Source organism: Nannobrachium achirus (assembly GCF_963921795.1).
Source record: "Nannobrachium achirus genome assembly, chromosome: 8".
Classification (NCBI taxonomy): Eukaryota; Metazoa; Chordata; class Actinopteri; order Myctophiformes; family Myctophidae; genus Nannobrachium; species Nannobrachium achirus.
In genome coordinates, this window is record NC_137817.1 from 20,815,386 (window position 1) to 20,828,369 (window position 12,984).

General features: G+C 39.1%; 1 protein-coding gene across 1 annotated transcript; it reads left to right on the forward strand.

Annotated features, from left to right (window-relative positions):
• LOC308289980 (integrin alpha-E-like) lies at positions 1-12,500 on the forward strand (the record flags this gene model as incomplete). The annotated part of the gene is made up of 23 exons (XM_080731759.1): positions 1-34; positions 169-255; positions 455-547; positions 1,012-1,133; positions 1,359-1,513; positions 1,655-1,814; positions 1,923-2,073; positions 2,416-2,486; positions 4,878-5,004; positions 5,483-5,619; positions 6,116-6,253; positions 6,465-6,680; positions 6,881-7,014; positions 7,162-7,192; positions 8,147-8,269; positions 8,385-8,455; positions 8,739-8,874; positions 9,848-9,963; positions 11,038-11,124; positions 11,213-11,282; positions 12,028-12,123; positions 12,233-12,343; positions 12,444-12,500. The coding sequence occupies 23 exons, from the start codon at positions 1-3 to the stop codon at positions 12,498-12,500; spliced, it is 2,523 nt and encodes an 840-aa protein (XP_080587885.1).
• Between the last annotated feature and the right edge of the window lie 484 nt (positions 12,501-12,984).

The following is a 12,984-nucleotide window of genomic DNA, read 5'->3' on the forward strand; positions in this document are numbered from 1 at the left end:
ATGGATGTTAAAGAGATGAGCCCTGCTATGCTGAGTAGGTGGACAATAAAGCATTGTGCTTGACTTGAAATGTCATGTTATACAGTTCACGATGAAAATAATATACTAAATGTTTCCACTGTGATCTTTCTTGCTTACAACGTGTTAATGATATCCAATGATATGCAGTTGTGGATCAAATGGAAAGAAACAAACGTAACAGCAACACCAACAACAACAACAACAACAACAACAACAACGATGACGAGGAAGATGGTAGATTTCTCTATTCATTCATCAGTCTGCATTTAAGTTAATACAGTCCATACCAATACCTAAAGTGCTGAGTAGGTAGACAATAAAGCATTGTGCTTGACTGAAATGTCATGTTGAACATAATACACTAAATTGTTCCACTGTGTTCTTTCTTGCTTATTATTCCCTCAACGTGTTAATGATATCCAATGATATGAAGTTGTGGATCAAATGGAAAGAAACAAAAGCAACAACAACAACAACAACAACAACAACAACAACGATGAAGAAGATGATGAAGAAGAAGATGATGGTATATTTCTCTACCTATACATATACAGTATACCTACACATTATTCTATATATACACACACACACACGCACGCACGCACGCACGCACGTCGCACGCACGCACGCACGCATGCACGCGCACACACACACACACACACACACACACACACACACACACACACACACACACACACACACAGTATATACACTGTATAGTAAGTACACTGTGTGTATATACCGGTATATATATATATATATATATATATATATATATATATATATATATATATATATATATATTTATTTTTAATTGTGTGTGTGTTTGTCTCAATATCTCAATATCTTGCTCCACACACTTGTGGGTCTGTTTGATAAATTATAATAAATCCTATACAATATGCGTGTGTGTGTGTGTGTGTGTGTGTGTGTGTGTGTGTGTGTGTGTGTGTGTGTGTGTGTGTGTGTGTGTGTGTGTGTGTTTTGTAGGTCCTGGCACAGAAATTGGATTTGTACTTGATGGATCATGGAGTATTAAACCATCTGATTTTATAATCGCTAAAGATTTCATTTCCAGTGTGATGACAAGCGTTTGGGAGAAATGCAACAAAGTGGGTATTGTATTGGATACACGAACACACCACATACTGTAGCCTAGATTTGAAAAATGATGCATGCATGCACACAGATTATGCACGCACGCACACAGCACGCGTAGGTTGTTAAGTTGATGAGTCTGTTATCTAATTTAGCTAGGGACCCCTTGGAACCCCTCAATGTCCCTCTTTAAGAACCTCTTTGTGTTTCACTGTGCTAACAGCTTCCTATTGTTGCAGTGTGATTTTGCCGTGGTACAGTATGGAACGGACATTAGATCTGAGCTCCTACTGAAAGAGAGCATTGAGAATGGCGAGAAAGCTATTGAAAAGGTTAAAAACATCAAACAATTTAGTAACTTGACTCTTACAGCTTCAGCTATACAATATTTGTTGTAAGTATCACCTTTTAGCCACACTTTTAATTTGATTATGTTTCAGCTTGGCTTTTTTTTCTTTCTTTTTTTTAACAAGCTGTATGTTAAATGAAATACTGCCAATGTTAATCATACTGGTGTTTGAAAAACCTTTTCAAGGAATTATTCCTTTGTACCGGAGAATGGATCAAACCCTGATGCCAAGAAAATAATGATCCTGTTGTCAGATGGGGCAATAACAACTTATGATAAAAATGAGAATCTACAGAATTCACTCAGGATGCTTAAAGAAAGGGACATCACCAGCTTTGCAATTGGGGTATGTGCTCTTGTATAATTCATAGAGCTGGTTTTAATCGGTATATGTAATACAGTGTAACATATAAGGTTTTCTTATACTTACTGAATGATCATAATCTAAATACAGGTTGGAGAGGGAATTAAGAATAAAACAGTAGCACTACAGGAAATGAGAGACATTGCCTCAAATGAACGCAACGTCTTCTTCGTTGATGATTATAGTGCTTTAAATAAGATTCTGGGCGAACTGGAAACTAGTATCTTCATTGGAATTGAAGGTAAGTTGACAGTGTTTTACAGTGTTTAATTCTTCATGCTGTATACTAGGTTGTACTTGAACAAGTCACTTCATGTAGGTCTGAATACCGTATATTTGTAATTGTAATATAGGTTTTAAATATACTGTATGTTATATTGAATTCATTTGATTATTACAAAGGATTACATAAAAGTGTAGTTTCTACATAGAAATTACCAAATTGACAGATAAGTAATGATCTGCATCAGAGACAGAGAGAGCATATACAGTACATCAATGTTGTTGATGGCCATTTTATTTTATTTCACGCAGAATGTATTTCAATGTACTGTATGGATTCAATATGTTATTTTTAAACTAGGGATAAACCAAGGGGACAGCTTCATGTTCCAACTGTCAGAGGCCGGATTCAGCAGTCATATTGCTCATGATGTAAGTCTGCCAAAATCCTTATTATTTTATTATTTATCATATTTTATTTTATATGATCATTAATGTTGTTGCTTACTATTACTACTATTACTGTTACTATGATTATTATTATTATTTTTATTACCCTTATTATTAATAGTAAATTGTATTAAATATAAAAAATATATTATTATTGTCGTTGTTGTTAGTAGTAGTAGTAGTAGTAGCAGCACACAAGGGTTATTCTTTCTAGGTGCAATTTACATATTATAAATACATTTACATACGTATTTAGTGAGTGACAAACATATTGTAGTTTGTGTGGATATCTCAGTTATACTGAAAGACTGATATGAGATTCTCAAAAGGTTAAAGATGAGTTTAATGTTGCTGTTGGAGTGTATCACATCTGTATGGTTCATCCAGGTTCATCATTTCAATCTAACCATGTTGAGGTGTATGTGAGGTGCTGTACTATGTTAGCCATAGACCACAGACCCCGCTCACTCTCTGAGAGGACTGCCTCTCACGCTTCAGTCTGATAATCAGGCTAGTATTATGTACAGTATGAGTACCATAAATCTTTCTCTGCAAAACATACAGAAATTCAATCAAAGCCTGTGATGGTCAGTAGTACATACATAGCCACCATCAGTAGGCCTATACAGTTCACCATTGATTTTAGTGAGTTTGCATAACATCAGTGGATATTTCTCTCAAACAAAAAAGAAATAAAATCCCCAAACCACCCCTCACCATCTACCCTATTACCCACAAAGCAAGGGGAAGTCGGTGGCAAGGTGACTTTCACTAGTAAGAAACCACACCTCTGCTCAAGTTGAACATGTTTATTGAATGAAGTGAAAGTGAATGTTGATGTGAATGTGGTGCGATGGTGAAGGAGCCCGGGGTATGGTGAGACGCAGTGTGGGGGTCGTCTCCGGAGTGACAGCAAGGATGCTCTGCCCGGGAGCTATCTCAAGCCTCGGCTCCGTTACTCCCATGCCTTGGGCTCCTGGAGGATGGAGAGAAAAATCAAACCTCGGTTCGAAGTGGAGCGGTGAATCTGAGCAGCTATACCCTGTGTGTGTTGCTAAATGCCTAAACTGTAAACTGTGCCTGTGAGTGAGTGGTGAGTGTGCCTGGCCTGCACAAAACAGCGCCCCTCCTTTAAGTAGTGTGTTGTGTGTGGCCACTCAAGGTATTGCCAGGCTACGGACACGGCCAGCCAGCCAGCCAGCCACCCAGCCACCCAGCCACCCAGCCAGGGACATACCCACGGACATACCTGTCTATTGGGAGCGCTTTCACCGCTCCAAAAATCACACCCGTGTGAAGTGGAGCTGTGTGTGTGTGTGTGTGTGTGTGTGTGCGCGCGTGTGTGTGTGTGTGTGTGTGTGTGTGTGTGTGTGTGTGTGTGTGTGTGTGTGTGTGTGTGTGTGGATCATGTGTACCGATTTTTGTGACATTTGAAGAAAATATGTAGGAAAAGGAGCAAAAAGTGTGTTTTGGAGAAAATTCAAGATGGCGGACAATCTATCATGGCGCAAATGGGCGTGGCCTATATGGGGAGATGCGTCATGGCCCAAGGAATCCAGGGAAAAAATATTTTTAATTTTCCGACCTACGGTTCAAGAGTTACAGGCCAAAACGTAAAGTGGGGTGTTATGGCGCCACCATGCGGCCAAATGACACAATTATTTTTCATTTAATCCTTGAAATCATTATGAACCTCCTCTCCAAGTCTTGAAACTCTAGCCCCTATGGTTTGCGAGAGACAAATAATTGAATGTGAGTTTTTGCGATTCCCATTATAAGTCAATGGGGAAAATTAATTCACTAATAAATTAATATCAATTAAACTACAGAACCTTTCTCTTAGAAAAGTAATAGCCCACGATTCCCGAGTAAGCCGGTCGATTTGACATATGGCGCGAGTGTGTGGTGGCAAAACTGTGGGACTAGTGGCGTGCCGAAGTTTAGGAAGTTCAGGCTACATACACACACACACACAGACACACAGACACACACAGCCACGTATAGGGAGCCTGTGCTTCACACAGCTCCAAAAAGATGTTAGGAGAGCAAGGATTGTAAAATGATTAGATGTTTGGGGAGGGAGGGAGGGCGTTTGGGATCTACTATTGCAGATACAAACAGGTAGGGGAGGCAAACACAGGTGCTTTTATACTGTGGTGATTGCGCTGTGGATTGGCCAGGAGATAGTGAGGCAGGTGTATGTGATAAGGTGATTGTGACAGGGAAGTGGCAAGGATGAGCAGAGGTGGGTCCCCACTCCTGAACCTACGTTGCAAGCAACTACATTAATAGACCTATAACAGAGGTATGGTCCCAGTCCCAGATACATAAACACTACTGTTCTCACTGATAATTAATACACTTTGTCCCCAGGGGTCCCTTCTATTTGGTGCAGTGGGAGCCAATACCTGGAGTGGTGGGGTGATCGTTAAACGTCCCAAGCAGGAAAATGTTATCTTCTTAAAGGACCACTCCTCTGAATTCAAGTTCTCTTACTTGGGTAAGAAAGAACCACCGGATGTCATTGTGAAATGTTGTGACCTCATTAATAACAGCTTGTTTTGTGTCATTACTTACTGTGTTACTATAGTCTCTCTCAAGCTATACAACTATTCCACAATCTTGTAGGAAAAGAAAGTTAATCGTTTATCTTTATATTTTTAAATTTCTATTTCTGCTAACCTAGATATGCTTAGACTAATTTAATGTACAACTTCTGTTCCGCATAAACATGGGAATATACTGTATAAGATGTTGAAAATGTATGTTAATTAATATTTAATTAATATTTCATGAATGCATACCAAAAGTAATCAGGTAATCAAGTAATCCTGTTTTGAACAATTCAGTCAGTGTTTAGTGTGTGTGTGTGTGTGTGTGTGTGTGTGTGTGTGTGTGTGTGTGTGTGTGTGTGTGTGTGTGTGTGTGTGTGTGTGTGTGTGTGTGTGTGTGTGTGTGTGTGTGTGTGTGTGCTCCAGGTTACAGTGTGTTGTCAGCTGTGGGACCGTCTGGAGGCCTGTACATCTCAGGGGCTCCTCGGTACAAGCTAACAGGAGGGGTCTTCGTCTTTGAGGCAGACACTCAAAAACAACTCCAGATTCTACAGGGTGTTCAGGTTGGGTCAACTCTTAACCCTGTCATTGGTATCTAAAGCAGTGGTTCTCAAACCTTTTCATGTCAAGGACTTGTTTATCGATATGTATTCAGACACCATCTCAAAAGATTTTGTGCCAACATTTATTTACAAAAAAGCTCACAACACAATGCAACGTGTTGTGAGCTTGTAGATCGCCTATTTTGGAATACCTGAAGCAAAAATAGAGTTAAAGTAGTACAACCTTTTATGCAATATTAAGTCATTTTGCTGAGGACCCCCCTGGGGGGTACCCTCAAGGACCCCTGGGGGTACCTGGACCCCACTTTGAAAACCATTGATCTAAAGGGCCTTTCTTGTGTTATGACGTTTGGCCATAATTTAAATTTTATCATTTTATACATACATTTTATACAGGCTTTTTTGTTGTTGTTGTCAAAATGCAAATTAGCACAAATTAATTTGACAGATGTTTGCGTCACTGCTTGTGTACTCATTTGTTTCTCTATGTGTTAAGGTTGGCTCTTATTTTGGGTCAGTTTTGTGCGCTTTGGACTTCGATAAAGATGGCAAGACAGACTACCTACTTGTAGGAGCATCATCCTTCTACCAAAGTGCAGAGGAGGGTAGAGTCTATGTATACAAGCTAAAGCAGGTACGTTATTAACGTTATTAAAAGTTACATGTGTAAAGAATGCTGTGTAGTCTCCTATGTAGCTTCTCACATGATATAAACTATAATATTTAGGAACTACTATATGCATAATATAATATCATATAATATCATATAATGTTTATCTTGACAGCAATCAATTATGTCATATTTGGTGTTTGGTCAAGTGTGGTGAGTTTACTCTTTTCTACAGGGAATGTTTCACGAAGAGTTTGAGTGGCAGGGCTTAGAGAAATACTCATTTGCACGATTTGGCTCAGCCATCGCTGATGTTGGGGACCTGGACGGCAACATGTACAACGATGTGGCTGTTGGTGCTCCACTGGAGGAAGACGAGCAGTCTGAACGATCTGGAAGCATTTACATCTACAATGGAGTTCAGGAGGGTCTACAGAGGCACTTTTCACAGGTAGGTCATCATTGAGAGTGGTGTCAATAGTTTTTCTACTTGTTGAATTGTTTTAATTAGTATAATGCTGCAGTTTCCTTGACTCTTAAACCAGCTGAGGTTTTTGAAAAAAGAGCTTCTATGGTTACAAGCTGAAACTGAGGAAAGGCTCAGCTAAAAGATGTCTATATTATAACAATATTTATTAATATTTTCTGTAGAGGATCTCTGCAGCAGATTTCCAGATGAAACTGAGGCATTTTGGTCAGTCCATTAGCGCCTTTTCCACTAAAAAGGACAACGGCAGGCAGATACACATCAGTGTTGGAAGCAAAAGCAGAGTAACTGTCCTGGAGTAAGTAAGACACGTCACAAATCATCACAAATGAAAATGTAGCTGCAAAACAAATATTTGAATATGTATTTTTCTTTTCAACAAACGATCGGCTCATTCTGCTTGTGTCATTTTAAATCAAAACCAATGCATTTTTAATCTCTCTAGAACACTTCCCGTCATCACCTTCAAACCCAAAGTGACACTGACAACTTCAGCACAAAGCTTTGATAGCATCCCTATCTCATGGCAGATAAACAGTAAAGCCATGCCAATGGACCTGAAAATCTGTTTCAACACACAGAAGGGAAACATTGCCAGTATGTGTGACAAATATCAACCAGTCCCTAAACTGCATATCAAATATAATGTGAAATGACATGATACTGGATATTCATTGATTTAAGTAATTTCCTTAACAGTTTGCTGATTATTTATTTTTATTTTTAAACATTTCTCAGGTAATGAAGCCCTTCAAGTTCTCTACGACATTTCTGTGGATGCAGATCAAAGCCAAAAGCGAATTGATTTTAAAAACAAAGCAGACGAAAAGGGGAAATTGAAGTTACTATCTGATAAAGATTGCCTTGAATCTATCGGTCTGAGTTTCCTGGTATGTGCTACAAACTAAATAGGACCACACGCAAAGACAGGGAGACAGTATCAAAGGACCACTTCACTCATTTTCAACTTATAATAATAATTATACAGTAAATGGTCCTCACTAATGCTCATTAATGGTACCATTTCTGTCTACTCACTGAGTTTCTCAGAGGAGGGCTGTGGACAGTTTGGTCATTTCAAACACAATTTATTTTATTAATACAACAACAATGGCTTCTATTAGCAATTTAGCATACTACATTTCCACGAAGAGGAAGGCTGGAATTAGCTTGGAATCCCCACTGATGATGTCACTGGTAGGTGTCATGCACAAACGAATAGGCAACTGGCTTCTGAACAGTCCACAAATGAGCATTAGTAAGGAAGGACCAATTATATGAAGAAAATGAATGTTGAAAATGGATGAAGTGCTCCTTTAAGTTACATTGCATTCTTTCCCTTGCCTGTTGGAACAACTGACCCTTGCAGTTCATTACATTTAATTTGGAATCATTCATATTAAAAACCCTCATTTATTCCTCTCTTTAAGGGCTGCCATGATTGCTTCACACCCATATTTGTCAATTTAACCTTCTCTTTGGCTGATCCTGCTGTCAACGGAAAACCCCTCCGTGTATTGGATACTTTTACGCCCAGTGTGGTCACAAAAAAGGTAGCCAACTGTTTGCTTTGAACATTTGTTAATTATACAATAAATATATCTTTGTCTTTATTTCATAACAACAATTTCGCTTTGATTAACCTACGTTAATATGTTACCATTGCAGATTGAGTTTGACAAGGAATGTGCACCAAACGAATGTGTTGAAAGAATATCCCTGTTAGATTCAAGCCTTACGTGAGTCAGTTACAAACAATACATGAAGATTAATGACATGTGTTTGAATTATGTAATACATAATAATATGAAACTGAAATAAGACTACCTGTAATAAGACTACTGAAATTACTGAAATAGCTACAGTTACCTTTTCTCAATGCTACTTGCTGTGGAATCCCCCCTCCCAAATTACAATACAATTAATTACAATTACAATCACAATTTAAAATGATCAAAGGCCTAATGTCTGCCAACTTACAGATCAAGCTTGTGTGTTGTTCACCTCATCATTATGCATTAGGCATGACGCTGTCATCATTGGATCAACCAAGACCAATGCAATATCCTTCAACCTGACCAACTCTGGGGATGGAGCCTACATGACTACACTGTTTCTAACATACCCTAATGTTCTGCAGTACAGCCAGCTGACATCGGTGAGGAATCGGATAATTTCCAACTTTACTGAATATTAAGTAATCATGATTTTTTTTCTTTTTTTTAATGAATTGAACATTAATGGGATTTATAATGAAATGTATCCAGAATTCACAGAATTCAGCTAAACTGAAGGGGTCAATTTGTAAGAATGAAGTGAAAGAGACGATGTCCGAGCTAAGGTGTGAACTTTTACATCCAGTCTTCAGGAGAGATGCGCAGGTATGGGACAATCTGCAAACACATAAACACACATACCTAGCCTACACATACTTCTGAATTTCAGGGTCAAAATAACTGGTAGGTCCTAGAAATATTAAATTCAGTGATATCACTTATTTGGCCTCAAACATACTTAAAGGTGCAGTAAATTATTCTGTTTGTTTGTTAAACAGCTCTATATTATGATTACTATTGCTACAAAGTGTTCATAAACAGTCTCCCTGCCTCTCCAGCTCTTTTGAATAGGAAATGCATGAGAGAACTCATACAGGATACAGGTTAAAAACCTGTTAAAAACGATGAGAAATGCAGACAAATTTGGAACTGGAAGACTATAAAATTGAAGCAGCACTGACGCAATGGCAGCTTCTCACAGTGGGAAGCTGCAGATAAACATAGAGATGGAGTGTGGGCGTGTACACATCATGACTCCATATTTAAACTAACAAGGTGTAATTATGTAATAGATTTAACTGATTCCCACCCTATTATGCAAATCAGACGGTCCGCACAGCCATTGGCTGACATGGGCACTCGTGCAGTCACTAACTTGGCTAGTGCCTCGATTAGGTTTGCCTCGCGGGGTTCAACTGCAGCTGTCGGGGTGCATGCCTCATACTAATGGGTGTCAACTCCCTGCTTGTGTGGACAAGACATGCCCATTTATGTCATCATGGCACACCCATGCTCCTGTCAGCGCCATGTTTGACTGCTGGATAATACGTAATCATACATCACCCATCAAACGAGACCATGGAGCTGATTGTGGATTTCAGGATTGATTGTACCTATCTTTATCGATGGAGCTGCAGTGGAAAGGGTCAGCGAGTTCAAGATCCTGGAATACACATCGAGGAGGAGCTCAGGTGGGACACACGCGTGCGAGCAAGAAGCTCAACAGCGACTATACGGTTCGGCCTGAAGTGGGCTCCCGCATCCTCAGGCTGTACTACCTCAGCTCCATCAAAAATGTCCTGACAATCACCAGTCACCACCCACAAAGAGAATAACCTACAGCAGGTGGTGTGACAAGGCACATAATGGGAGGGGAGCATCCCTCCCTCCAGGAGCTATACGAGAAGAGGTGTGTAGTCAAAGCTCAACCATATCATCACCACCCCAGCTACAAACTTCTCACGCCCCTACTATGACCGTGGCCAGGCAAGGAGGCCTACTATAGCATCAAGAGCAAGGACCACCAGATTTCTGAACCCGGCTACCATCAGGAAAGGCCTGATCGCCGCACCTATCACTAAACTGGCAACTGGAACTTGTTTACTTGAAATGGACAGATTTCCCCCTTCCCTTTAGCCTGACACTCAGCCTGAATTGACATTTCGTTTCCCTGAATCGCCGAAACAAAAACTTTTAAGGGGTGTGGCTAGCGATTCAGGGTCTGGAACAAGGCTACCTTCCCTTGTTCCTCTGTGTGAACTTTATACTTTCCATGTGAACCATGTGGACTTTTATTTACCTGTAAAGTAAAATGTGTTTTTTTAGCCTAATAATGCACATACAGTCCTGCAGCTTCCACTTTTGCAACCATTATCTAACATTATGCTTATGCTTAATGTTAGATTTCTGTCTCCATGCCCTCCTACCAAGGTCATGGCTGACCCTGGCTGGGCCCATCTGAGGACCTTATTTAACCATCTCTTTGGTAGTAATGACAGCTGGTGTCTAAAGGTCATTATAATCATCAGTGTGAAGTCAGTGTTCATGAAATTAATTTTACATGACTGTTCTTCCACTTTCTTCAATTTAATAGGCCAGCTTTACCATACATTGGCAAGTGTTGGACAAGAAGTCAGAGGCGCTATCTGCTGAAATCACTGCAAATCTCACATGGTTTGGAAGCAAAGCATTCATACACAGTATAATACAATTTGATATTGTCTTTTGAGAAGATTTGCATTGATTACAAAACATTTTTCTTTTAGTGAGACTGAGAACCGGGGCACCCAAGTGTTGGATAACAAGACGTACCATATTGGCATAAAGAATGCTTTACAAGTTCAAATCAATGGGTGAGTATCTGAAGGATGATTACATATTTTTTAAATACATTTTGAGGAAGATGTATTTTTCTTTTAATGCTGTGTAAACATTGTACAGGGAGGTCACCCCACACCTTGTGAAAGTAACAGACGGTGTTAAGGAAACACCTGTCACATTCACATTCAAGGTCAGTTTACTCTGGTTTTCTTATCACAACCTCATGAAGTGGGACCCACTAACTAAGCCTTTGTGTTCTCATGCATGTTTTGTTTCTACCTTTAACTTCCAGCTTCTCGGCGAGAACAATTACAATGCAACTTTAAACATTACGATTACCATTGCAATACCAGCAGAACACACTAACTTGAAGATAACCAGTGTAGGGCCAAAGGTATGTAACATTATTTCACTATCCATTAATTGTATGGATTCTATGGAAGAATACAGCAACAGTTAAAACTCCATTCAAATAATAACATGGTGTTGCTTTTAAACAAAGCCTGTAAATGTGTTAAGTAACACTAATTTTTGATTATGAAAGGAATGCCTGAGGCCTTCAAGTGAGAAAGTGTCTGTGAGTATTAGAAATTACAAGAAATTAATTAATTGATAATGATTGCATGCCTGATGCTAATGAGTCTTTCATTGTTAATGCAAAGGGACAGTATGTCATTCACTGCACAGTGACAGGGCCTTTGCCTCAGGACATTATAGTCATGGGACATGCTTCAATCAGCCCTGTTCAGGTGGGTGCACAAGCTTTTTTTTAAAAAATCATAAAGCAAAGAACAGAATCAGTTTTCTTATACTTATACATTTTATGAAAATTGTAGTCACAAAAGATAGTTGTATTTATTTATATTATACAGTATAGGCTATGTGATTTTAGCTTAGCCTAATTAACATCTACCTTCCATTCTCCCTATACGCAGGACTCATCTAGGAACATTACTGCATCAGCCAGTGTTGGATATGATACTATCTACTACCAGCTTGTGGGCATGGACATGAAATCAATGAAAACACTGGTAATGGGTGATCTGACTATTAGTATGTCTCTGGAATACAACCTTGAGAAGAGTTGATTCTCTAATTCCCAACTCAACCAACCAATCAATCTGCTACTTATATTTTTAGGTGAAGGTGACGATACTTGAGCAGGAGGTGGTGAAATCCCTGGAACTTATCATCGGTGGCTCTATTGGCGGCTTTATAGTACTGGCAATATTAATCGTGATACTCATCAAGGTACTGTATAGCGACATCGACATGGGCATAACCTACTGTACAAATTCTTGTTACACTGCCCGAGATATTTGATACTAATTAATACTCTTCTCACTTGCAGTGTGGCTTTTTCAAGAGACGCAGTGAACTGGAGGTGCCACAACATTCCAGCTCCTGATACTGCTCCTACAGCTTCTTGATTAGGCTTTTATACTTTTTGACACTTGTTGAAAAGGTCATGTGATGAAGTTTAAATCAGACTGTTACTTTTCTTTGTGTGCACAGCTGCTTCTGTGAGTACAGTAGCCAAGACACAATAGACATGCATAATGGATGTTGCTCTGTATTGGTTTAAGACAGGTCTGTCATTGGAAAGAATCCAACAATGTGAAGAGACGTGTGAGATTCTATCTACTGTATGGCTTTTGGATATTTGTCTCGAGTTAAAATATTGTTATTTTAGGTCATGAAAATAAGAAAATAAAGTAAATACATGCTAATTCATCAGATTTGGTATTCTCAAACTAAATTTAGAAACAAGTTGTACCACAATCAAAGAGCTCCATACACAGTAAAATCCTGTGTTCATTTAAAAGTGCTGTGAGTGATATTTTTTGGTTAAAACAAAATATTTGTTGATAAAAAGCTCTATATCTGATAGT